The 24,137-nt window shown below is 47.7% G+C and overlaps 4 protein-coding genes across 4 annotated transcripts in view; 2 read left to right on the top strand and 2 right to left on the bottom strand.

Moving 5' to 3' along the window:
* Positions 1-1,097: 1,097 nt before the first annotated feature.
* LOC131294777 (2-oxoisovalerate dehydrogenase subunit beta, mitochondrial) lies at positions 1,098-2,494 on the bottom strand. Its single transcript, XM_058322821.1, has 2 exons — positions 1,619-2,494; positions 1,098-1,561 (listed from the first exon to the last, which is right to left on the bottom strand). Exons 1-2 carry the CDS (start codon positions 2,492-2,494, stop codon positions 1,334-1,336), a joined length of 1,104 nt encoding a protein of 367 aa, XP_058178804.1. The 3' UTR covers positions 1,098-1,333.
* Positions 2,495-4,360: 1,866 nt separating this feature from the next.
* On the top strand, positions 4,361-14,496 carry LOC131294776 (uncharacterized). Its single transcript, XM_058322820.1, has 8 exons — positions 4,361-4,457; positions 5,479-5,990; positions 6,089-7,251; positions 7,316-8,202; positions 8,756-9,980; positions 10,057-10,261; positions 10,331-10,486; positions 12,085-14,496. The coding sequence occupies exons 1-8, from the start codon at positions 4,361-4,363 to the stop codon at positions 13,327-13,329; spliced, it is 5,490 nt and encodes a 1,829-aa protein (XP_058178803.1). The 3' UTR covers positions 13,330-14,496.
* Positions 14,497-15,594: 1,098 nt separating this feature from the next.
* Positions 15,595-18,357, top strand: LOC131294775 (U-scoloptoxin(05)-Sm1a). Its single transcript, XM_058322818.1, has 3 exons — positions 15,595-15,690; positions 17,280-17,441; positions 18,134-18,357. The coding sequence occupies exons 1-3, from the start codon at positions 15,639-15,641 to the stop codon at positions 18,355-18,357; spliced, it is 438 nt and encodes a 145-aa protein (XP_058178801.1). The 5' UTR covers positions 15,595-15,638.
* A 1,499-nt stretch (positions 18,358-19,856) lies between these two features.
* Positions 19,857-24,137, bottom strand: part of LOC131284171 (coronin-1C-A-like) — a 32,074-nt gene continuing 27,793 nt past the window's right edge. Inside the window, exons 2-8 of the mRNA XM_058313029.1 lie at positions 23,739-23,936; positions 22,672-22,974; positions 22,281-22,595; positions 21,657-22,206; positions 21,183-21,586; positions 20,906-21,097; positions 19,857-20,775 (exon numbers count right to left, since the gene is read on the bottom strand). Of these exons, the coding sequence (XP_058169012.1) occupies positions 20,641-20,775; positions 20,906-21,097; positions 21,183-21,586; positions 21,657-22,206; positions 22,281-22,595; positions 22,672-22,974; positions 23,739-23,936 (2,097 nt within the window). The 3' untranslated portion in view covers positions 19,857-20,640. The remainder of the gene's footprint in view (positions 20,776-20,905; positions 21,098-21,182; positions 21,587-21,656; positions 22,207-22,280; positions 22,596-22,671; positions 22,975-23,738; positions 23,937-24,137) is intronic.

Raw genomic sequence — 24,137 nt, 5'->3', positions numbered from 1 at the left:
TGCTAATAATGTAGAATCGAAGAAAAAGCAGCTAAATTATCGCTTACTCACAGAGTCAAAACCCCGATCCGAAGGCCGGCTGTGAGCCGTTATTGAAATGTTGTGCTAAATTACTAATTTAAAAACAAAGATTTGCAAATGTTCGCTATACCACTACAAATTGGACAACAGTTGACAAGGTGTGTCAAAAAAAAAAAAAACCAAGTAAGTTAATTATCCAAGAAACGTGACCGCGATAAGGTGTTTCAAATGTGCCTACTGTGTTTTTCTGTTGCCTTTCTATTTGCGTTTTCCCTTGAGCAGTGCAATAATAATACGAAGAAACGTACTACATCCTGTTAAATGTACCAAGAAAAGAAAACCGGGTAACAATTATCGGCAGAGTATGCGTTCTCATTGCTAGTGTTAAATGTTAGACATATTCTTACAACGAGTTTGTTCGTGCTCTTACCCCGATTGATTGCAATCAACTAAGTTTTTACGTACCAAGTAGTCCCCGTCCTCCCGGTTGTGCTTGTTTTCCCTAGACTAATCGTATTACCACTCCAAGCAATAGTGGTCGCGGCAAACCGAAACCACAACACTAATGAACAATCGACCAACCAGACTTACCAGCCACAAAACAATATGATAGATCATAGATGCAGAACGCTAATTGCAATCAACGCATTTTTGTAGATGAATTTAAGCCCTACTTCTATACAACCGATGCCAATAGTGCGTGTTATTTATGCAGACGAATGAATGAAGCGGAGGAAAAATGGAACGTAGAGGAAGAGCAGACTTGCTTGGCCGGATATCTTTGAGACGGCATCGGAATTATGGGTGAGGAAAGTAAAACCGGATTGAGAACGAACACTTGGATGATCGCCTTACTCGCATGAAGCGAATAGCGTGAAACTATGGATAGATTTGTAACTATATTAACAAGTGCCTATTTATTGTTATAACTACTGACAAAACACACTTTCATTCTATAATACGTTCTCTTTTTCGAATATTGTTTTTTACTTGAAAAGTGTAGTGAGAAGAAATATATTAAAAAATACTACCACGCGTACGTTGTTGGTGAATTGAAGTGAAAGAAAAGGACGCGATTCAACAGGGATAGAAAATATGCAACAGGAAGACTTTATTAAGGCACAAATAGTACGTGAGTACGAGTTGTTATACAACAAACATAGGAAAAGTTACGAAACCACGTTACGTTTCATTACGTTTTAGACTCGGAATAAATGCATCAGTTATCAGGTTTGTGGTTGCTGATTTTGAATCAACACCATTGGAACTTTGGCATCAACAGAAAATGTTGAGTGTTGCCTGATCTTCTTTCCTAGTAATCGATAAGTTTACGAATACCAGCTAGGCATCGATGCTTGTCGGGAATGTAGAATGGTTCGAATACGTGCGGGAACGGTGTGTCCCAGCCGGTAACTCTCATCACCGGCGATTCGAGGTGAAGGAAGCATTCCTCCTGTATGGTGGCGGCCAGTTCTGCTCCGAATCCGTTCGTGAGTGGTGCTTCATGGGCTATCAGAACGCGTCCCGTCTTCTTAACCGACTGGAAGGAACATAAATAGGTGACAAACATATCGTTCGTAGCTGGATCTTAACTTACGTTGCAAACAGTTTCCTTATCCCAGGGCAGGATGGACACCAAGTCAATAACTTCGCAGCTCACATCCAGTTGCTTCTTGGCCATGTTGGCAACCTCCTGCAGCACGTGAATTTGCGTTCCCCAGCCAACCAACGTGATGTCGGTTCCGGCGCGCAAGATATCGGCTTTTCCGATCGGGGATTCGAACGGAGCAACCGGAACTTCCTCGACGGCCGCGCGGTATAATGTTTTCGGCTCAAACACAATGCAAGGGTCGTTATCTTTCACGCAAGCCAGTAGAAGTCCTTTGGCCTTGTTCGGACCCCTCGGTACGACCACCTTCAATCCCGGCGTGTGTGCAAAGTAGGCTTCGGGACTCTGCGAGTGGTAGCACGCACCGTGGCCAACAGCACCGCATGGCGCACGAAACGTTAGAGACCCACAGTCGTACAGATTTCCACTTCGATAACGATACTTGGCCGCTTCGTTGACGATCTGATCGAAGGCAGGAAAGATGTAGTCGGCAAACTGCATCTCAGCGATTGCCTTTGCACCCGTGTTTGCCACACCGATTGCGAAACCGGCAATACCCTGCTCGCACAGGGGGGTGTTGAACACGCGATGCTTTCCGTACTTTTTCTGCAGTCCCATCGAACAGCGGAACACCCCACCGAAAGCCACGTCCTCGCCGAACACGAGTGCCGACTCGTTCTGCTCCAATGCAATATCCATCGCTTGGTTAATCGCCTGAAACATGTTCATCTTCTGCGTGGGACCATCGACGGGAGCCTTAGCATCCGGTTGGTAGACGAAATGCGATGAATGACGCAAAAGACCCGTCGTCGACAGCACCTTCGAGTCCACGACCACGTTTTTAACTTTCTGTAAGAAATTCATCTATTGCACATCGAACGGAGGTGTACACATTATGGAATTAATAAATTATGTAATCGTGGCACGGCCGCTAGAATGCGTCGTCAAGGGATAGAACCAGGTATTTGTAACCTGAGAGATTTGGTTTGGATGATTGGCTATGATACTTACTGCAGAAAGACAAAGTTTCAGTTGATTTACACGTTGAGAATACTCCAAAAGCGGAGAGGAATGTTTTACGACTGACCACCTCGCACAACAGGTAAATTAAGCAAAATATGTAAACAAAGTGACTTTACAGGAACCCAAGATGGATACAGTATACCAGGTGCGGTTAACTCGATCATCTTTGACAATCGCTTGCACAATTGATAAAAATTTCTGCATGCCGCCTATCATGTTTTTCCCGATATTAGGAGTGTAATTCTGTGTAAAATTCGTTCAAGTGTGTTGGAAATAGTTCCTAAAAGAAACATTCCAATTCGTATCCGCTATTGTCAAAAATTCGATCTCCGTGACAGCATGACTTAACCTCACATGTTATATTCACCATGGGAACGCTTGACACTGCGAGAAACAGTTCGATCTGGGAATTGCGACGAAACAGTAGCACAAAAAACAGGAGGTATTCTTTCGTGTACAAAACTGGATATGATGCAAGAGTTTCTTCTCGCATCGATTTCTCAATAAATAGACAACTTATTTTCATAGTTCAAAAGTGAAACGAACGATAAGATCCAGTGTTCATAGGAAAAACGCCTGATTGAAAGTGATTGAAGTAGCCACTGTACGTGTACCTCTTGGTTGAGACGAAAATTTCCCTTTTCTGTCCCGGGCACACAAAGAGCTCTGGCATCTATTGCTGGATGGAAGTGGAAGTTTTTTTAATATAAAATTAGCACACAACTAGACTAGAGTTACAAGCAAGGCGTAGTGCGAATGATGTATGCTCAAAGATTCGTTTTGTCCAAGAAGTTTCGAGAAATATTTGTGAAAAAGTGCACTTAATGTCCGGTATGCGACACTAGAACTGTGTGTGTGGTTAAAAATGGAAACAAATGCAGATGTTCTCAGAAGTCTCCAGTGCAAGAGTGTACGGATTTCGTGAAAATGCCATCAATCGAGCAGCAGGCATTGTTTTGTTTACGTTTCGCTGTACGATTAAAGCGATCTGAACCCATTACCACCTCCTCGCGACGCGGAATGTTCTTTCTCTCTTCCCCTTTGATGTTTTATCTGGTTTCATGCTTATGATGCACCACCCAATGGGTCGTGTGTTTTTGTTGTGTTTGTTTTCGCACTGCATGTACAGTGATTGCCAAGCGCTGTTTAAAACTTTAGTCGAAAAATCGTGTTTGAATAAACGGTACCGTTCCAATGCACGCAACTGAACTAAGGCAAAGAGTGTCTCACATAAAAGTAGTATTTTTGTAGGGCATTAAATTTTGACCAAAAATCAATAGCAAACACAAGTCGCAAACTCTGTACAGCAATCGTTTGCAAACAAGGGTTGCGCAGGTGTTTGTGCTGCATGATGGCTTGCTGTGTTCGGTGGGGTGGTGGTTTGGGGTGATAATGTTATGCTTTCTTTCGTACTAAACGATTCTTCCACTCCTTCGTTGACAGTATCGGTAGTCGATCGTAGCAGCTGTGCGAGGAAACACAACACACAGCATAGCAGTCGCAGTGTATCTACGATTTATAACAATTTGGAGCCTCTTCTTGCAAGCCACGGTAGACGACGTCCCGTGCTTGCGTTCGTTTGGTGTTTAGTTTAGGAGGAAATCTACCGAAATTCAACTGCTAGCAACAATGTGCATCGATTGAAGTTGGCGTGTGCAGCGATAAACACTCTCCGTCTCTCTATCGGTCCCCTCGAAAAGCGAAAAGATGATGGTCGATAACTTCGAATGCGCTGGCTACACATTCTACTCGAAGTTCGACTCCGGGAACTTGGGAAAAGTCGAATTGGTGCGATGCTGTGAAGGTAATATCTGTTGTTCTATTCTGTTTATCATAATCGCTAATTGAACGTCGCTCCTTAAGTGAAACCAGTCGACGTTTCCTAATTGATCCATCTGCTTTTCTTGACTGTTCCCGAAAGGAAAGGGAAAGAAACAAATGTTTGTTCAGTGCACTCAAAGTTATCTGGCGGCGGCAGCAGCAGCAGTTACAGCGAAAGTAACAGCGATTGAAGAAGGGCGAAAGGTTCAGATACCTTTGCCCCGTCATCTATCAGCTGGGATGCAAGGAGGGGGTATTCTAGCCTTCCGCGAGTCGCTTCCTGAGTTTCGATTGTTGGCCCGCTCGGTGGTTCGCGATGGCGCTTGTGTTACATAAACGTTTCACTTGCCACGAGCACATATGCTGCGAGAGACGGTGGCGTTGGAATGTGTCTCCCTTGGGTGTTATTTTCTTGTTTGCCCGTGCCCCAAGTTTACACGCTCAGATTGTTGTCGAATATGTAATCTTTATTTTTGGCAAGACAGATAGCAGGCGAGGGACGCCAAGCCAGCTGCGATTTGCAGCAGTTTACTTGTTGTGCCTTTCATTTCTGTTTCATCTCTGTTTGTCGCCAGATTTCCGGTGTAGAAATAATTAGTAGGAGAGAAACAAAATGTTAATAAAAAAAAACACCTGTTCCAAAAAGCAACGCATGAGACCGAGCATCATCCTCGATTTGTCGAAACAAATGATTGAACAGGGCTCTGGAAGAAAAACGTCCGTAGTCAGTACTAAAGTTAAATCGATCAAGTTGTAGCCCAAAAATCAACAAACCCCTCCGTCGATTCGGCTCCTCCAAACACTTTCGCTTGTGCTGTCGAACAAAAAAAGGAACCGAAATAGACTGTCTGGTGAAATCATGCTTTCGGGTTGTTTTTTTTGGTTGTGACTATAATATGGGCTGGTTTGAGGGAGGTTTGTTTCAAATAAATAACCTACATTTTGTGTATGGATCTAGTGCTTGTCTTATCGATTCTTTCTCTCTCTCCCTCCTCTTTGGACAGGACTTGGCATCGTTGGCAACACCGTTTCGAGTGCTACCGGTGGAAATGCGTCGGCGAACATTGCCGGTGTTCCCGTTATCACGACGGGCGGCTCGACAAATGGCGGCCAGCAATCCATCGTGCCAACAACGAACACGACCAGTGCTTCCGCGATTGTGGCCGCTACGTTGGGCGTTGGCGTGGCACTCTCCACGACAACGGCCACGACAGCCGGAAGTGGGACGCTTGGGTTGCCGATACCGTCGCCGACGCCATACGCGACAGAAAACCCACTGGTAGAGGTAGAGTTTAACCTCTGGACGCGTCCGGACTGTGCTGGCACGGCGTACGAAAATCAGAACCGCACCTGGTTCCACTTTGCCGTGACGGGCGGGCGCCCGAATCAGATCGTAAAGTTTAACGTGATGAATCTGAACAAGCAGGCCAAGCTGTTTAGTCAGGGCATGCACCCGGTGACGAAGGTTGGACCGAACGGGCGCTGGGAGCGCATCAAAGACAAGCCATCTTACTCGGTGAGGGATCGCAAACGCAAGCATCCAGTTGTTGAAAGAGTTGTAAAACTTACACTTTTGTATTTCATTTCTTCCCCAATCGATTCCTGGTTTTTTAGATCACCAACGATGTGTTCTACATTTCGTTCCTTCACAAAGCGCCCGAAGTGGCAACGGATCAGACGAAAATCTACTACGCGTTCACCTTCCCGTTCACCTACACCGAGCTGCTAGATCAGCTCGCCACCTTCGATCGCAAGTACGGTCGACATCCGTTCGAGTTGAACAAAATGGCGTACGATATATCGCAGAAGTACGACACAAGCACGAGCAGCGGCAACTCGTCGAGCGGACCAGGAGGAGAAGAGTCCAAGGGCATCTCCAACCTGTCGCACCGGCGGAAGAAGGGTCGACTGTCGAAGATGGAGCGCGTGGATCGGACCAGCGACCCGGAGTCCTTCGATGAGACGGCACGCGATGGAACGGCGGTGGCAGGTGATGATGATATTAGTGGACGGAAACCTTCCGTAGCACCACCGACCAAGGAGGTGCTCTCGGAGGTGGCCAAGACACTGCAGGCCACGCTTGGCACCGCAGGAGGAAGCATGGTGATCGACGACAACACCTCCGAGTCGATGCAGGCGATAACGAATCTGGTGAACAATGTGAAAATAGAGTTACCTGCCGGTGGCCAGAAGCCGCAGCTGCTCGCATCTTCCATGACGTCTTCGAAACTTAAGCTGCCCTCGTTCCACAACCACCTGACGGTGGCCAGTGGGACGGGAACGAGCAGTACCATCGCTCCCACTATAGACGACGATTCCAAGTCAGACACAAGGGACGAAATTTATTACTGCCGCGAACTGCTAACCCATTCCGTCGAACGGCGGCGGATCGAACTGCTCACAATTAGTTCCTTCCACGGGATACAGACGGCGCGAGAGGTACGACTGCGTAATCTATTCCCCGACGAGGACGCCCAACGCTGCCATACGTTTAGGGATAAGAAGATTGTGTTCATTTCATCACGCGTCCATCCGGGTGAAACACCGGCCAGCTTCGTGCTCAATGGGTTCCTTAGCATGCTGCTGGACCGCAAGAGCGTGATCTCGCAGACACTCCGACGGATGTACGTGTTCAAGATCATCCCGTTTCTCAATCCGGACGGCGTGTACAACGGGCTGTATCGGTCGGATACGCGCGGGCACAATCTGAACCGGGTATACATAGCTCCGTGTCACGAAACACAACCGGCGATCTACGCTGCACGAAAGTTAATCAGGTAAAGGGATCGATAAGGATTTGCCACAAGGGTACTAGAGTTGATGATTTTTGCTCTTTTTCAGGTATTACCACCTCGGTGTCGACGAAATCGAACCGTACGAACTGGAGAAAGTGGAGAAGAAAAATCCCCTCCCGCAAGCGACGGTCGAGGGAAGCCCGGGCCTGCAAGATGCGGTGACCAGCGAGGGAACAACGACGACGGCACCAGTTTCAGTTGAAGCGAATCCACCGTTGAAGAAAGGTAGACAACCCCTGCAAAGCTCGGTAGCGAAGATAGCGAGACGGAACAGTACTAACAGTCACCTCAGTTCTACTGCCACTAACAACAGCAACACACACAATTTGAAAACTAAACTACCCAAACTACTAACCTCTAACAACAACAGTCCCCTCGACACCTCCTCCGGTGCATGTTCTCCCCAGCCGGTTCCGTCGGTGAAGCGATTGGTTTCTTCCCTATCGGTGCCATCACCAGCGCCTCCACCATCGGAGGAATCCGCAATGAGTCGAAAGCGACGCACATTAACCCCACAATCCACAGACAACAACAGCTGCAGCAGCAGCACCTCGGTCAGTGTTGCTGGCGAGAGGCGATCCATCATCGCGTTTACAACACCTTCACCGGTCACTCGTCGTGAGCTCGTGGCCTCGTCAACCTCTTCGTCCTCTTGGTCGGACAAATTGCTTGGAAAAATATTACGCCGACGGCGCTCCTCCAAGGGCGATAGAATGGCCGCGGCGTCAGCTACCCCCAGCACAAGATTGTCCCCGATAGCACAAGCCCTACCGAAACCGACACTTTTGCTGCCCTCGGTCGGTGAGGAGAAGGAGGAAGAGAGCGTCGGTTCGCATGAAGCTTCATCGAATTCGACTTCAACGCTTGCAGCAGCAGTAGCTGAAAAGATTAACTCTACTAACATGACCTCTGGTTCGACTCCGTTGACTGATGGTACGGATGTCACCTTATATATGCATAATGATCAGAACGATCGCTAGATTTTTGTATAATATCAACCACAACCACATCACCATCTTGCATGTTTTCACGGTCTACCGTTTCTCACCCTTCTTGGCGGTAAAGGTGCGCATGATATCATAAGCATCATGAGGAAGGGATTGTACTTCCCGATCATAACCCAATCGACGGAAGGAAAGGACACATACGCAAAACATATGGTCTTGACATACTCATTGGATTCCTTAACTAGTCATGGTGGGATTAGTAACGTTCACAGGAATGAAACTGGCCCCAAAACAAAGAATCAAATATCATCGAAATGTTCATTTAGTGGGCTCGTAAAACAGGCTTCTACTATTCGCGCTACTTTCGCTGACTAAAGGGTGGCGCTCCGTATCCGTTTCATGATCGTTTTTTCGCTTGCAGATCAAACCATACTAAACCATTGCATTTTTTCACGTTGATTCCATGCATGAAAAAAATGGTGCCTACGTTTCGATGGTAAAGCTATAGTTTTTCGTTTCGCTTTTTTCTACATTTGCAGAATCAGATTCCGTCGAGCAAGATACTCCTGCCGCGTCCGATTCGGGTTTCAGCGAAGCGAGCACCGCCTCCTCCAAGGTCGTCACAATGTCCAGCATTTCCTCGGCGGGTAGCACGCCGCCGGAGAATGATGGGAAGACGGCATCGGTGGGGGAAGTAGGTTCGTTAGTAGGCGCACTGTCACCACCGCAACCACCCTCGCTGGCAGTGGCGGCTGCCACAGCCGTTGCAGCAGGAGCAGCAGCAGGAGGTGGAGGTGGGAAAGTTTTCACCGATAAGCTTATCCCGGAGTTAAACCCCATCGTCGTTGGGGAGACCGCGGTGCGACCGATGGGAGGCGCCGGTCGTAGCGCTTCCAGCACGAGTCTCATCAGCAGTGGAAGCCTAAGCGGCGCTGGTGGTGGTAAAAAATCGATCCACTCGGTGCAGGCCAAGGTCGACTCGGGAAAAGGTGGCAGCAAGGGCGGTGGTAAGCAGCACGTGGCACTCAACAAGCCACAGTTCATCGGCTCGACTCCGGCCGGAACGCTCAAGTTGAAGGAGTTTCTGTTGCACCCGCACCACCACCATCATCACCATCATCATCACCACCCCCACCATCATCATCACCATCATCAAACGGTGCCAGCTGGAGGATTGGTGGCTGGTTCTGGTTCTGTTGCTGGTGGCGGTTCCGTTCAAGGGCAGGCCGTACTGCACGGTGGAAAGATGTCCTTGGGTGGGCTAAAAAAAGCGACCGCCGGTCATAAGAAGGATGCTTCGTCCTCCGCCTCGTCTTCGGCACGAGCGCCGACAGGAAGCAGTATCCTTGGTGAGGCGACACCGGGCGGGGGGAAAAACCTTCGCCCGCAAACACCCCAAACGCAGCCCCAGTTCAGCCACTATCGGTCGCACCGGAATGAGTATCTTGGATCGAGTGTGGGCATCGGAGCCGGAGTGGGAGCCGGGACCGGAGCGTCCCAGCGCAATCTCAACATAAGCCTGGACTTTCTGGCGCAGCTGGACGAGCGGAACGATCGCGTGGTGTACGAGGACCGGAGCAACCTTTTCATGTACATCGATCTGCATGGACACGCGTCGAAGAAGGGCGTCTTCATGTACGGCAATCACCTGCCGAGCACGGTCGAGGCGGTAGAGTGTATGCTGTTGCCGCGACTGATGAGTCTCAACTCGCAGCACTTTCACTTTGATGCGTGCAACTTTAGTGAGCGCAATATGTACTACAAGTAAGTGCAGTTTTCTTTCGATCGATGCAGTGGCTCTCCGGAAAGTCAAAACTGAGTAATCTTTCTCAATCGCCAGGGGCAAACGTGACGGTCTGTCGAAGGAAGGCTCGGGTCGTGTAGCCGTCTACAAGAGCACGGGGTTAATCAAGAGCTACACACTGGAGTGCAACTACAACACCGGAAAGTGCGTGAACATCCTGCCGCCGCGTGGCAAGGAAATCGTCGCCAAAACGACCCATACGCTCGTTCCACCGAAGTATGTTCCGGCCGTATTCGAAGAGGTTCGTATGCCGTACTTCGTTGCGGAAACGGGAAGGCATCAGTGTTATCATTCCTTTTGCCTGTTACAGGTTGGTAAAGCACTTGGACCGTCGATCCTGGACCTGACCAACTCGAATCCACTGTCACGGCTACCGAACTGCGAGTTTCGCACGCTGCAAGGCTTGCGGAATGCGCTTCGAATCGAAATCGAGCGCGGCTCGTCGAAGGCACGCGTCACCAATAAGGTAATCTGTTGTCCGCGGGCAGCGCTGCTCTTTGCCGACGCATTCCAGCAGCACCATCAGCTGCAACATCAGCATCAAGTTGCCTAATACACTCATCCCCTTTCCTCCACCCCCTCCCGCGTCCTCTCATCGGATCTTCTCCTCCCCCATGATGCTTTCTCCCGGTGTCCTGGTTCTTTTAATGTGCCCGTCCGTCCTTCCCCACCGAGAGTACGAAATGTGTGTTTTAAAATTGGCAGAATTTGGTCACTCCCCCCAATCCTTTTTCCCGTCCAAATTGGAATCTTATGGTTTTGTTGTGCCTTTGTGGTGGTGTCTTTTTATTTGTTTATTTTTTCTATTTCTCTTTGTGTTCTCCTTCTTCGTTTCTTCTCTCCTAGTGCGGTGATATCATAAGTTACGATTGGTTGTAGCGCAATGACTCAAATTAGTGTTAAACAACAGGTCCTTAGGTCCGAACCGGAAACAAAAAACCATCCACAACTGTCCATCTTTCCCAGTTTTTACCGTTATCCAGGTGGTACTCTAGCCACTTCTACTACCACTACTACTACTACTACTACTCTAACCAAAGCTACTAACAACTTACGAATGGATCCACCAAAGTGTCGAAGATCTCCAAACCGCGCTCTCTACCTACTCCAAACGTGGGGGTCCTTCGGTCTTCTCTATAATGTTTACCACCAACCTCTGTTGTGTTGTGAAAGGTCCCCGCAAATTACCTTCCACTATCCACCGTATCTATACAACACAAGCAACACAGGATGGACACGATGCGCAATGGGGGACCATCAACCTGTTCTCGTTTGTCAACACGTTTAATTACTATGTACTAACAAGCACAGGAATATTTATGTCAAATCTATATCGCCAGTAAACACACAGAAAGCAAGAGAATGAAGAACTCAAACAACGTTGTGTCCCAATTGCAGCAAATTGTTGTTGTCGTTGTTGCGGTTAATAAAGTTATATGAGTTTTGATGGTGTTCTTTGGTTGCTTTCTTTCCCATTTTGGTGTGTTGCGTTTTCTTCCTTTATTTTCTCGCGTTTGGAACCTCTTTTTAGTTAAGCGTGTTTTGGGTTTTTATTCGTACTCCTTCTAATATTGCAATTACAAAGTTAAAATGCCAGGGGCTCAGACGGTGATCAGACGGTGAATGTTGACCCTTTCCGGCGTGTTCGTGATTGATGGCTGACATCAATCCATCAATCCATTAGCTTTCCGAATGGTGGTGCTAGTTAATACGTTTTTAATTTCCCCCCCTTTTTACAGCTGATGTTATTTTTAAGTGTTCATTAACATAACTGAAAAATAAAAATATTAAGCAAGGGTAACGTACTGTAACTCAACTAAATATAAACCCGGATCCTTTATGGTACACATTCCGATTCCATCCATCTCTCATTCATATTCCACACACGCCCCGCAATTTCACGCGCGCCTTTAATTCTAGCCTCGACTCTAGGAAATGTTCCATTACATACTCATTTTCTTTTTTTTCCCCCTTTTCGGTTACCACGTTTCATCGTCGCCGTCATGCCTCTTCGTGCACCCGCACCAAACCACCACAACATCACACGATATGCTCGAAAAGCAGGCTCAGAAGTCACACTCCAAACGGCACGCCAGTCAGCTGTCCAGCTCGATGATGATCGAAATTTCGAAGGAAAACCAAGCCATCCAATGGGAGCATCCGGTAGGTGGTAGCGGCGGTGGTGGTGGAGGTGTTGGCGGATCGGGCAGTGTCATCGGTGCGGTCGGTAGCTCGGTGGCTGTAGCCGTCGCCGTTGGAGCGGGTGGAGTGGCCAGTGGTGGTGGTGGTGGCGCCGGAAATAATACCGTCTGCAAGGTGGTCGGTGACCCGGATCCATCGAATCCACCAGGACACCATGGTTCCGTTTCCATGCCCGTCTCGGGTGGAGTGGTGATAGGGGGATCGGTGGCGGTGGCCGGTGGCAGTGGCAGGCAGTTCCTCAAGGGAACCTCTGTGGTGACGTTGAAGGCAGCTCACGGGGCGGGCGGGGGGAAGATTTCCCGCAAAGGCGCTGGTGGCTTTGTGAAGAAGAAACAGAAGGTGCTGTGCGATGTTGGGAGCGTTGGGAGTTTGGTAACCACCGGTGGTGGGGGGATTGCCGGTGGCAAGAAGATGCAGGAGCTTCAGGTGCTGCGTAGCACCAAGGAACAGACGGTGCCTCGGAAAAAGATCAAGGTTTCCCCGCAAACGATCGTCGACCGATCGTCGGGGCTTGAGCTGTGCTTCAAGGGTGGCCTCGGAGTGGGTTCGCTGCCGAACTTCCTCACGGCCGTCCCGGCGGGACTCGGCGAACTACCGCTGGCCGGTAGCGGTGCCAAGAAGGTAAGCAAATCGGAGAGCAAACTGCTGGATATGGTCGTCGTGAACGATTTGATGCAGTGTGACGATAGCTTCGATGCGGCCCCGTGCTGTTCGTACTCGTCCACGTCGGGCGCGATCGTGACCACCACCTCGGGGGCCATTTCCAAGCTGATCTCAACGTACACACAAGCTGAAAATGCCTCCGGCTCCGGTACCGGTGAAATTCCCACTTCGTTGATAGGAGGAGGAGGAGGTATACCGATCGATACCAGCGGAACCGGAATGCTTGAGTGCAACGCAATTGGTGGAAGCAGTTCCGGTGAAAGTAGCAGCAGTCTCAAGTTTGGCAAGGCATCTCTCAAACCGAAACAGAAAACGAAACTAGCCAAGTCGACAAAGTCGTCAGGGGCGGACACGGGCAAAAAGTTGCTTAAGAAAAAACGTTCACTCAAAACGGACACCAATTTGAAGCGTAAGAAAACGCGCGTAAAACCAGCATTAACTTAGCGTTGAGGGACTTGTACGTGGGGAATGCCGGACATGCAGGAATGGTGTAAAATTTACATGAAACGAATGTGTCTTCCTTTAGAATGCGATGATGGTGATTAGGTTTATTTATCTGCTTTTTGAACCTTATTTGTTTTTGGAGTTTTGACTAACGAAGATTGTTAACGATGTTGGTCCCCCGCCAATGCTAGAAAAGAAACCAAGCTTTGCGCTTTTCTTTTTGTTTTGTTTTCTTTTATTTTTTTTATCTACAAGATTTATTATTATAAGGGATAGCTTTCCACCACCCTGGAGAAAGCACCAGTACGGCGTGCGCCGTACCGCAAAGTGTGTGATATTTCTTCTCGTATTACGTATTATTATGCCATCGGCGTTTGGTTGGTTTTGGCTTGGCAAGTTAACCGAGTTCGTTAGTACAGACGAAAGCTTTTATTGTGTGTCTTACGAATCGTCAGGACAAAGCCTAGGAGTGATATGATATATTTTTTGCACTGTAAGATTTCTTATTATCAACCATTTTTTCTTTTATTCAATGAATCATTTTATCATTACTATTAGTACAATATTATTTTGAGAGAATGGAACTGGAAAGGGAAATAGTGAAAAGAGGTTGGGAAGTGCAGTATTTAGGCAAAAGCAGAAAATTCATTATTATTTGCTGCTTTCCTTGAATTCCTTCGCCCTTGCAAAGAACGTTCAAAAGATACCGGGGGAGAGAGGGTGTCAACGCTCTTCTTGATATTTACTGCAATAACTCGCATTCGAATGCATTTGGCCCAAAACAAGATAAGCAAGACTAAAGCATACTAGATAAGTAAGTCGTTGTTGGTATTGGTTGGTTGCGAGGAGGAAACCGGAAAAACGTACTAATAATCAAACGAACAGTGAGAATATTATAATCGATAGTGTGCAGTTGAATAATCCTAACAACAAACATCAACATCAACAGCAAACCCCCCGTAGCAGCAGATCTGCACAAACCTACCAAAATCACGCTTAATAAGATCCGATCCAATGGTCGGTGCGATAGGACATCACCTTTCGCTAGAAATATAACCGTTGGAATGCGTAACGAACGACTATGACTGCTAAACAGAAAAATAGAACAGAAGTAGTCAGGAAGCATGGTAAGGTGAGTGAATTCGTTTAGTGACGGAGTATGTGAGAGAAAACATATAATATTACCATTATGACACTAAATATAACTGTATACACAACGAATGTGTTTTATTTCAGTTCATTTGGAATATTTTAGTCTTCTGCAACTGACCGTTCAATCGGAACGGAAAAGGATGTTAAAATTTTTAGTTCGTTTTCCGAACACATATGGCGCTAGCATCGCAAAGAAGATACACTCAGCATGAAATGGTGCGCGGAAAATAGCGAAAATGTCCGTTGTATGTTAAGCAAATATTTATCTTTTGTCACGTAAAACTGTTCTATCCGAAAGAGGAAGACTAGGGTCCCCTCTTAAAACCTGTATAGGTAAAGAAAAAAAACTTCCACCCTTACCACCCTCCTTTATTGGTTTTATTCTAAATGTTTAGATGACCCTGTGTCACGCGATGCAATGAGGGAGCGGTTGTTCAAGGAGTGGTCGTATTACAATTTTAGTAATTTTAGTTAGAAAATTCAGCATGTCCTTTGTTACGGTTTAGGACAATTATGATGGAACATGTAACAAACATACCACATATTGGACTCGAAGCATATTCGATTTGAATCACAAGTAAGTTAATTTTTCCTCATTGAATATCGTGAACGATTTTCTCCACCTTGTCTGCCTTTTCCGAACTCCATCGCACATGCGCATATGGGTCCTTAATCGAATTCGAATGGTAAGGCGGCAAGGATAATTATCGCATCCCGTATTTCATTCAGTCGTTCGGATTGTTTTGATGCGAACAGTTCACCTTTTGCTCGCACGTGTGTTTCTCACAAACCGCTCGAGTGTATGCGTGTGAGCAGAACAAGGTGCGATCTTCTCATCTTCGTACGGTTCGTACAAATTGATGACAGACGGTGAGGATCAGCAAAGCAGACCAGTTGTCGCGTTGTGTGTTGGGTTAATTTACATTAGGCTGAGTGGAAGTAAATGACCATTGTTTTGTAAATCGTGTAAGTTGTGTGTCCTAATTGCTCGTTTCGTTTCGTGAATTCGTTTACAGGTTTCCTTGGCAACGGTAACTAACGAAAAGCAGGGCCCACTTCCAGCAAGCGTTGTTGCCTGCGAGGTCGAACTAAAGAAGGGCGCTGTCGAGGAAAGCGGGTGTTTTCATTGTTTACCCCGAACGAAAAGATCAACGAAAATGAAGCATTTCGCTCTCAGTGCAGTATTGCTAATAGCTGCCGCAGAAAGTGGTAAGTGGTGGCGATATGTTTGTGGAAAAACAAGTGTTACAATTTCCCTACCCAGCGGGATCGTTTACGGGGTTGTTTGTCAATTGACGGGGGTGATTCGTAACAGGTGAGACTCGCCCAGCAGTGAGACGCGATCGGTGAGATCACTACAGTGTTGCCAGTGAGATAGATGAAAAATCTTACCGAATCAATAGAAATGTTTTACGCGAAGTGAAGGATAACGACCAGTTGAAATTTGTTGAAAATTTGCTCCAGCCACGACTCCGCAGCAGCTAGGATGGACTGATTCATTTACCATCAATATCCGCCCTCGGTCCATTTGTGTGGAATGCAAATTTCCTTATCGCCACATTTCCACATCAACGGTCAATCCGACGGTGGCATGATGGCCCACATTGTTCCCAGCATGGAAAGGAAAAGTTACTACGCGAACGACAGCAAGACAACATGGAACGAAAGCGGAGGAACCAAAGGGTAACCGTTCCAACCTCCATCATACTTCTCACTCGACGACTAACTTCAACGCCTGCCTTGTTGCACTATTTTCAGTTTCAGTGATTGCTGCACGGTTAGCACTTTGCAGGGGGAAGATTTACTGGCTCACCCGCCGGGGGTTGTGTGAACAAGCAGAACTTGTCTATTTGACTTTGTTACTTGCCGAGCGAGATGGATTCGTTTGCACTTCATTCGTTCGACTAAACCGGAACCGGTCCTCTTCCTGGCGAGACAAATGTTTGATACCCAGACGGAGATAAAACCGGCGAGCTTATGGGAGTATACTTGAGAAACTCATCTGTTTCCACTTGCCCAAGGCAGCTAGAAGTTCCACCTCCAAAAAGTACGCCGAAATCGTGCCTACTTCACGGCACACGCAAAGTGGTGGTGGTTCTATTTCATTCAGCGTATTGAAGTATTCGCTAGCAAGCCTTTGAAGGACCGACCAAAGTGGCCACCCTCGGTTGATGGCGGTAGATCGTTTATTGTTAAGTGAATCGGCGGCACAATTGGAGGATAACGATTTGTTTTAATTTGTTCCACTCTCTCTAGGCCGGAGCCGGAGAACAAGCACTTTAAGCTGATTAAATCTGCATTACATTCGCATAAAAAGGAGAGGATTGTGCGAGCGACAAGCTTATTCGGTATGACGGTTTTTGCGAGGAATAGTAGGAATCCGTTTTACCGGTTTCCGGTTGCATCGTTTCAACGCTGAGTCGTCCTCTTTCATATTTTTTTCTCCGCACCGACGTGGAAACGAGATGATTTGGGGCATTAAAATAATTATCTCACGTTTCACCATCGGACGAGTTTCACTGGGTGGGGTCTGGTGGGGAAGCAAACATTTGTCCCATCCTTTGGAAAATGGTTAAGAACAAAAAAAGAAAGGACTACCGAGCGCGATACTACAAAGCTGAAACATCTTTCCATATTGAAGAGGGTTGTTAACTGGGTACTCAAACCAGTATCAGAGCGCGTTTCAGAATAATCTAATTGTGTAGAATGACAATTATAAAGGAAAAAATCCCTGGACATCGCGGCCATGAAATTGTATTACCGGTGTGTTAAAACAAACTTATCTTCCCACATCCCAGCCATGGCCATCAGCTGCTTCGTGTGCAACACGACGGACTCGACGACGCCGTTCCAGTGCAGCGAATGGTTCGAACGTTTCGACCGGCCGGACCTGAAGCCGGTCGACTGTGCCAACGTGTACGGGGCGAAGTATTGCATCAAGCATATCGGTCGCTTCGAAGGTACCGTCGCTTGCCAAAAGCCTACTGCGTTCATCTGCTCCGTTCGGGCGTTTTGTAACTAATATCCGGTGCATGGCTGAGAACACACTAACGCAGTATTCGGTAGACGAACGGCATGTCGAATCGATTAAACAAAGTTTTCACCAAACTAACTAACCTTTCTCAGGTGCTTTCGTTGCTTTAATCAAAAAAAGGCTAACAACATACTTTAACCATAACTTAATCCTTGGGGTCGGTTTACTTGTAGATAACCTTCTTCTATCTAGCGCTTCTCTGTATATAATACATCCTAACGCCGCTTTCCGTTTCAGCGAGCGGTATCCTATGCTATCAGTGTTCGTCCGCCCACTCCATGTACTGTTCGGACATGCTGGTCGCGGACGAGGCGTCCCCCTTCAAGCCGGAACCGTGCGATCACGTGTTCGAGGCCGAGTACTGCATCAAGTCGACGGCAATGCATGGTTCGCGTTTTGGTTTCCCTTTTGGTTTGGTGTTGTGTATCCTCATTTTCAGTTTGTTCTTTTCCGCATGCCTCTAGTTCAACGTAATGTCGTTAGATTAATAATTAATCCTTTATTTTTACCATATGCACCGTGCTTTTGCTTTTGCGGGATTGTGTCCACCTTAAACGATTGGAGTACTTTTCATAAAGTATCATTTCTAATTGGTTTCCCCTCCTTTTTCCCATCCAGATGGCATCGGAGCCAAGCGGTATTGCTCGTCCAGGGACCTTGGCAACTACTGCAACTACGTGCGGAACCCGGGTGACCAGATTGAGTACCGTTCGTGCATCTACACCTGCGACTCGGATGGCTGCAATTCCGCACACCGGCCACAGTTCGGAACGGTTGGCCTCACGATCGTTACGGCGCTACTTCCGCTGATCGGATGGTTTATGGCCGGCCGGAGGCAATAATCAATCACCATGCAAGGGTGCACCACGCGTCGGTGCATTTTAAAACAATCTAGACCTAGATATTTTTATTCCCTCCATGAAGAATGACAAAAACTTTACAGAAGAAAGTTTTGTGCTACGTTCATTTTTACATTCCGCCCAACATTAACTTTTTTGTTTGTTCTAAATGAGTAGGATAAGGCTTGATAAGACCTCTCGGTAAGGAAAAGACGATGAAAAATAAAAATAAAAACCCGTTAACGGTCAAAACAACCGAATTTATTTGCGTCCGTGATTGCTTCCAGTCCCGTAGGATCCCGTAAGATTCGGATCAGATTCCCACGCTGGAGCGACGTGATTTTCGGATTTCTTGACGTCCGCTACCAGGATCGCAGGAATGCTAGGAGGTGTCCCTGTTTTTTGGCGCCATCGTGCGAGAAAGAGACGAAACGTTGTGCAGAGCGGGGATCATCATACGATCGGGTAGACGACACGAGCCAGAGCGAGACGGCTGGTGTCTCGTCTCCTGGTCGGCATGTTACCTCCTATGAAGTCCTTGGCTCCTGTTACAAAATCGAAATTTAAGCTAAAATCACGGCAGGCGACGACGTGATTTCGCGCATCTTTCGCCGCTTGCTTGGATCGATTTCGTTCGGTTCGGTTCGGTTTGGGCGGTGTGAAATAAATCAAAAAAGCATATTATTTTTGGTTTGTCCTTAATTGTATATTTTGTCTTTTTTTTATTCCAGTTCATTTTCCTGTCCTGCTGCAGCCGATTTTAAATTTCTAGCGTTTCACATATTAGTAGCGGAATTCTGTGTTTAATTTTATGCGTACATTTTCATGCGTTTATCATTTTATCGCAGGCTCGTCCCCGTTTCATCGTCGCCCTCCGCATGGCTTACAATTACAATGTTCTCTTATTGCTTCCCACCCAACCCATGTTTGGGTGGGCGGTTCAGCATAAATAGTAATGTCTAGGGGGCATAAGTGTAGCGTCTTTTTAAAAACGAAAAACAGACCGTCGTCCATTTCTCCGTCTAACCGGTTCAGGGGGGGCAAAATACCAACTGGCGAATAAATGCTGGATCTGGGAATGCGGGGGGAAATGGTCCGTAGAGAAGCGGTATGTCTTGCGCAAAGCCCTGTAATGTATGTAACGCTATCGTAAGCACGCACCATTCCACCTATCCTCCCACATGGGGACAAGCTTGGTATTGCGGGGTAAGGGTTTTATTTCAATTTCAAGCGGATAGGCACACAAAAATATATATATTTACTTTCTTCATATACATACGTAAGCTACTTTAGAGGCCGTTCGATGGCCATTTTTCCTCTTGCGTTTATGTTGTAAAGCAATTATGTGTATGATAGCACGTGGACTGATGCGAATTCCAGTTTTGTTTCCGCCCCGAATCCTTGCGCGCATTGTAAAAGCAAGAAGTCTAGTACAAATATCGGACTGTTTCGTGTTTAGTTTTATGGTTATGGTTGTACAACATGTCTATGTTTTTTTGTTTTACGTGGGAGAGCAGACACAATTCAATGGCTTTTTTGAAAAAAGGTTCTTTTGCGTCTCTATAGCATGCAGAGGGGTTCATCATGTTATTTTCTTCGTCGACTACCACTATAAAAGTGCATTCGATTGCGCTTTCGTCACAAGATTTCTTCCAGTACTTGCTTCGTTCTTTTCCATTCGTTTTCTTGAACACACGATTAATCGTTCGGTGCACCGACCTCTTTTGCGTTTTTCGAGGACCGGGTCTCGTCGTGATAAATTAGTCACATTCTACCACCAGTGGTAACTTTCGCCCTCGTCTGTCGCAAAATTCGTTTACTTTACGTGCCTGCTTCACCTTACTACAACTAGAGCTGTGCGTATTACACTACATTCTTTCCTGTTTCGCTGCTTCTTACATACGTTTTATGCACACGTACCAGCACACATACACACACACACGCACACAAAAACCCATGCAAACATACATACATACATGCGTACGTTAACCCGTGGTTGGGTATTCCCTCTTGGCTAAACTAAATCCTTCCATGCCTTTTTGCCTCCTCCGAAACTCCTGCCCTCCTCTTCCATGTCTTTTCAAACCGGCAACGTAATGAAATGATACGTAACAAACAAAAACGGAATCACAATCCCAATCACAATGTATCCGAAGCGACAATAAAAGCTTGGCCGGAAGCGGAAGTGGGCGGCACGTTTTTCCTTACGCGATCGCGATCTCTATCGGCCATCTGCCATGCCACCGCACACACACACACACACCGCCTCCGCCGCTAGGACCTTCTTTACTGGTGCTGTTTGAGCTGTTGCTGCAATCGCTTCACTTCCGCCTCGAGCTCGCGGACCCGCTTTTCCGAGCCGTTGAGCGACTTGCGAAGGCTTTTGATTTCTTCCGCCTGCTTGCTGAACGCCTTTCGAAGCTGCAACACGAGAGAAGAACATTAGTGTTTGCAATACGATACAGAAAGTTGGTGGTAGTAGGCTATAAGCCACAAGTCAGTTGTAAACGAATTGTATGTCATCGTAGTAGGCTGGTGCCATGTTCCTTACCTCGTTCTCCGAGTTCAGCAGGTTGATGTTCTCGAGCGAGCTGTTGCGGGAGCTGCTGCGCGAGTTGCTGAGCAGGTTGTTCTGCAGGTTGGCGATATCCTTGTGGTTGGTCGTCTGCTGCCCGAAGATGGCCTGCAGCTGGTGGAACTTTGTACTCTGGTTGGTGGACGTTTTCTGGCTCTTTTCGATAATCTGGCGGGGGAGCGAACGGAAACGGAAATTATTACCTAAGCGTGTAATGGATTCAGCTAACGAGATTATTCGAGGTGCACCCTACCGTTTGTGGCCTATAGTCGGGGATGGTCGGTTGCGAGAGGAAGGCAAACTTTTTCGTGTTGTTGTCCAGCTTACGGTTGTCGAGCTGTTGTTCGTTCTCCTTGTTGGTGATGGAATGTTTTGCGCTCAGCGGAAGATTGTTGTTGCCATTGCCATTGCTCAAGTGACCGCCGCCACTTTCCTTGGTGCCATTTTGGACGGGGCCGTTGTTGTTGTTGTTGTTGCTGTTGTTGGTGTTATTGTTGTTGAGGGCATGGTGTGCACCGTTCGTTGCCGTAACGGTGTTTCCGTTGCCGTTCGCGAAATGCATCGAATTCGTACGCTGCACTTTCGTCGTTTCAATGGTGGCGTTGATGCTTGTGCGATTGTTCGACTTATTGCTGGCCACATCGGGAATGGACTCACCTGGGAGGAGGTGGAGAGAAAAATACGGTTAGTGACTGTCCTCCGCACATTCGGCGTTATGATTGCTTACCAGTGCGCATCGACATCATCATCGGTGGAACGTTGCGACCCTGGAACCACTCCTTGGCCCCGATTGCCGGCACGTTCGCGACCGTGTCCGGGTAGAGATCGCTCTGGAACAGGGTGGACTTGCGCGGTACGATCATCGCGATCGGCTCGCAAACGTTGCCGGCCGCGTGCAGCTTGTAGAAGCGGAACACTTCGCACTGGTTTACGTTCAGACCGCGCTTCGGCATGAACCCGAGCGCCTTCTGCGGCTGTCCCGAGAGGAACTGGTTCAGGTAGTGCACGTAGGGCGGCTCGTCCACCACCTCGTAGTAGCGGATGTTTCCATCGCCCTTCCCGGCCAGATAGACCATGCGCGTATCGTAGTCGTAGTATGGTGTCACGATTCCGCTCGAGCTGTCGATCACTTCCTGTGCCAACGGCTTCCGGAGGTCGTGCTGATCCCAGACGGCGTACTGGCGGTCGGAGTGGCGCGAGAAGCCCGTCGTCAGGATACGATTGTTGTCGAGGAACACGGCCTTCGAGCACTTGGTTCCCAGGTGACATACACCTTCCTAAAAAAGTAAGAGAAAACAGAGACTCAGCATATCATGCGGAGGGAGAGAATGAGTTGCCCTGGAAACCTTACCGATACGACGATACCACTCCGTGGTTCAATCACGCGCAATTTCTTATCCTTCGAGGTGGTCGCAATCATCGATCCATCCCGGTTGATCGCGAGACTGTAGATCATGTCGACGTGGCAGTCGATGACGTTCAGCAGTGCCGGAGCGGCCGTATCCCACACGCAAACCGTATGGTCAAACCCGGCACTCAGCAACACGTTGGCCGCCGTCGGGTGCCACTCGACATGCAGCACCTTGCGCTTATGCCCGACCAGCTCCGTCTCGAAGCTGGTCAAGTTGGTCGCCAGTCCTCCTTCGGGAATTTTCCAAATTTTAATCTGCAACCGGAAAAAAACGCAACGTAAATGTTAATACCGAGCGGAGAGGGAACGGCGTTGACGAAGAGACACTTACCGTGCAGTCGTCCGAGGCAGACGCAATCATGTGGTCGTCGAAGGGGTTCCACTTGAGATCGAGTATCTGGCCGGCGTGCCCGATCACCTTGCAGCACTGGAAGTCGATGCGGCCGGTCATGCCGAGCGGGATGACCACGAACGTCGTGTCGGCCACGATCGCCAGGAAGGTCGGGTTGACCGCGCAGAAGTTGCCATCGTTGCCGCTCCGGACGACGCTGATGTCCGTGTAGCAGCACTCCTTGCGCGTCGGCAGGCCGTACACGTGCCGGAACTTGGATGGCCGTACGCCACGGAACCATAGCTGTGACGAGGGTGGGGTGAAGAAAAGAGTTTTGTCTTAGAGGCACGTCAAGCAACATAGGGGGATTTAGTTCAGTTTTTGGTGCAGGTTAATTGGAGGTTAGTTGAAAAAAGTATTAAAGTGTTTATACACAATAGTATCACTTGTAGATAACTTGCAAGTACTAGAATATTGAAATTGGAGTGTACTAGACTTTCTGCACCGATTTTTGAAGAACATTTAGCACAACAACGTTGGAAAGTCTATTGAAAGATGACAGATGACCATATTGAAGTATGACAGATCGTTTAATTGTTAAATTGTTTGGGTATTCCAAGGCAATCTAGATTGATTAAGAGAACTTATAGGTAGCTTTTCCTGTAGCTAAATCGGAAACAGGTTTATTGAAAGAGTTGATGAAATGCGTTTATGTACAAGACTGCAACAAGAAAAACGAAAACTAAAAGATTTGGAGAAACTTTGGAACAACAACGATGGCACAAAGTTGATTGGAAGATTAAAAGGTGTCGAGAGAAAAGAACTGTTCAGTTGTAGATAGTTTTTAACAATTAAGCGGAGGATGTAAACCGATTTTCAGATAGTACGTCGTTATAGGAACTCCCAGCCATCCCAAGTCTCATAGCATTCGAACCCTCCTACAACTTGTTAGTTCTACAGGATAATAAAAAAGTGTTAGGTTAGGAACGCTTGAGACATCTCCATACGTAGAAGTACTTTTCGGTTTGATGGTTGTTTGATGCTCGGAGGTTGTTGGAGGTGGTTACCTGTGTGTTGGTCATGTCGCGCTCGTCACTGTCCGCGATGTCGTCGGTGCTCTTGCTGATGCGCTTCTCGCTTTCCGCTCCACCACCCGCAGCACCACCGCCTGTACCTCCTCCACCGCTTCCGGCGAGCCCGGTTACACCGCCCGCCTCGCAGAGGGCCCTTAGTTTGCCGACGAACTCGCTACGAGTTCCGCCGAACTGGTTTGATTTAAGCACACATGGTTTAGTTTACGCGCAATAAGCGAACAACAAACACCAGAGAGAGAGAAGAAATGAAAGTTCACAAAATTAAAAACACCCGCCATTAAGGACACGCCGAAAGATTCCACCTTTCCGTTTTCTCCCGGGCTTGGTGGATCCTTCCGGGGGTCCTTAAAATGCGTGTAGGACATTGAAGGA

This window comes from Anopheles ziemanni, chromosome 2 (genome assembly GCF_943734765.1).
Source record: "Anopheles ziemanni chromosome 2, idAnoZiCoDA_A2_x.2, whole genome shotgun sequence".
In the NCBI taxonomy this organism is placed as follows: domain Eukaryota; kingdom Metazoa; phylum Arthropoda; class Insecta; order Diptera; family Culicidae; genus Anopheles; species Anopheles ziemanni.
Note: the sequence above shows the minus strand (reverse complement) of the source record. Positions and strands in the feature narration are given on the sequence as shown.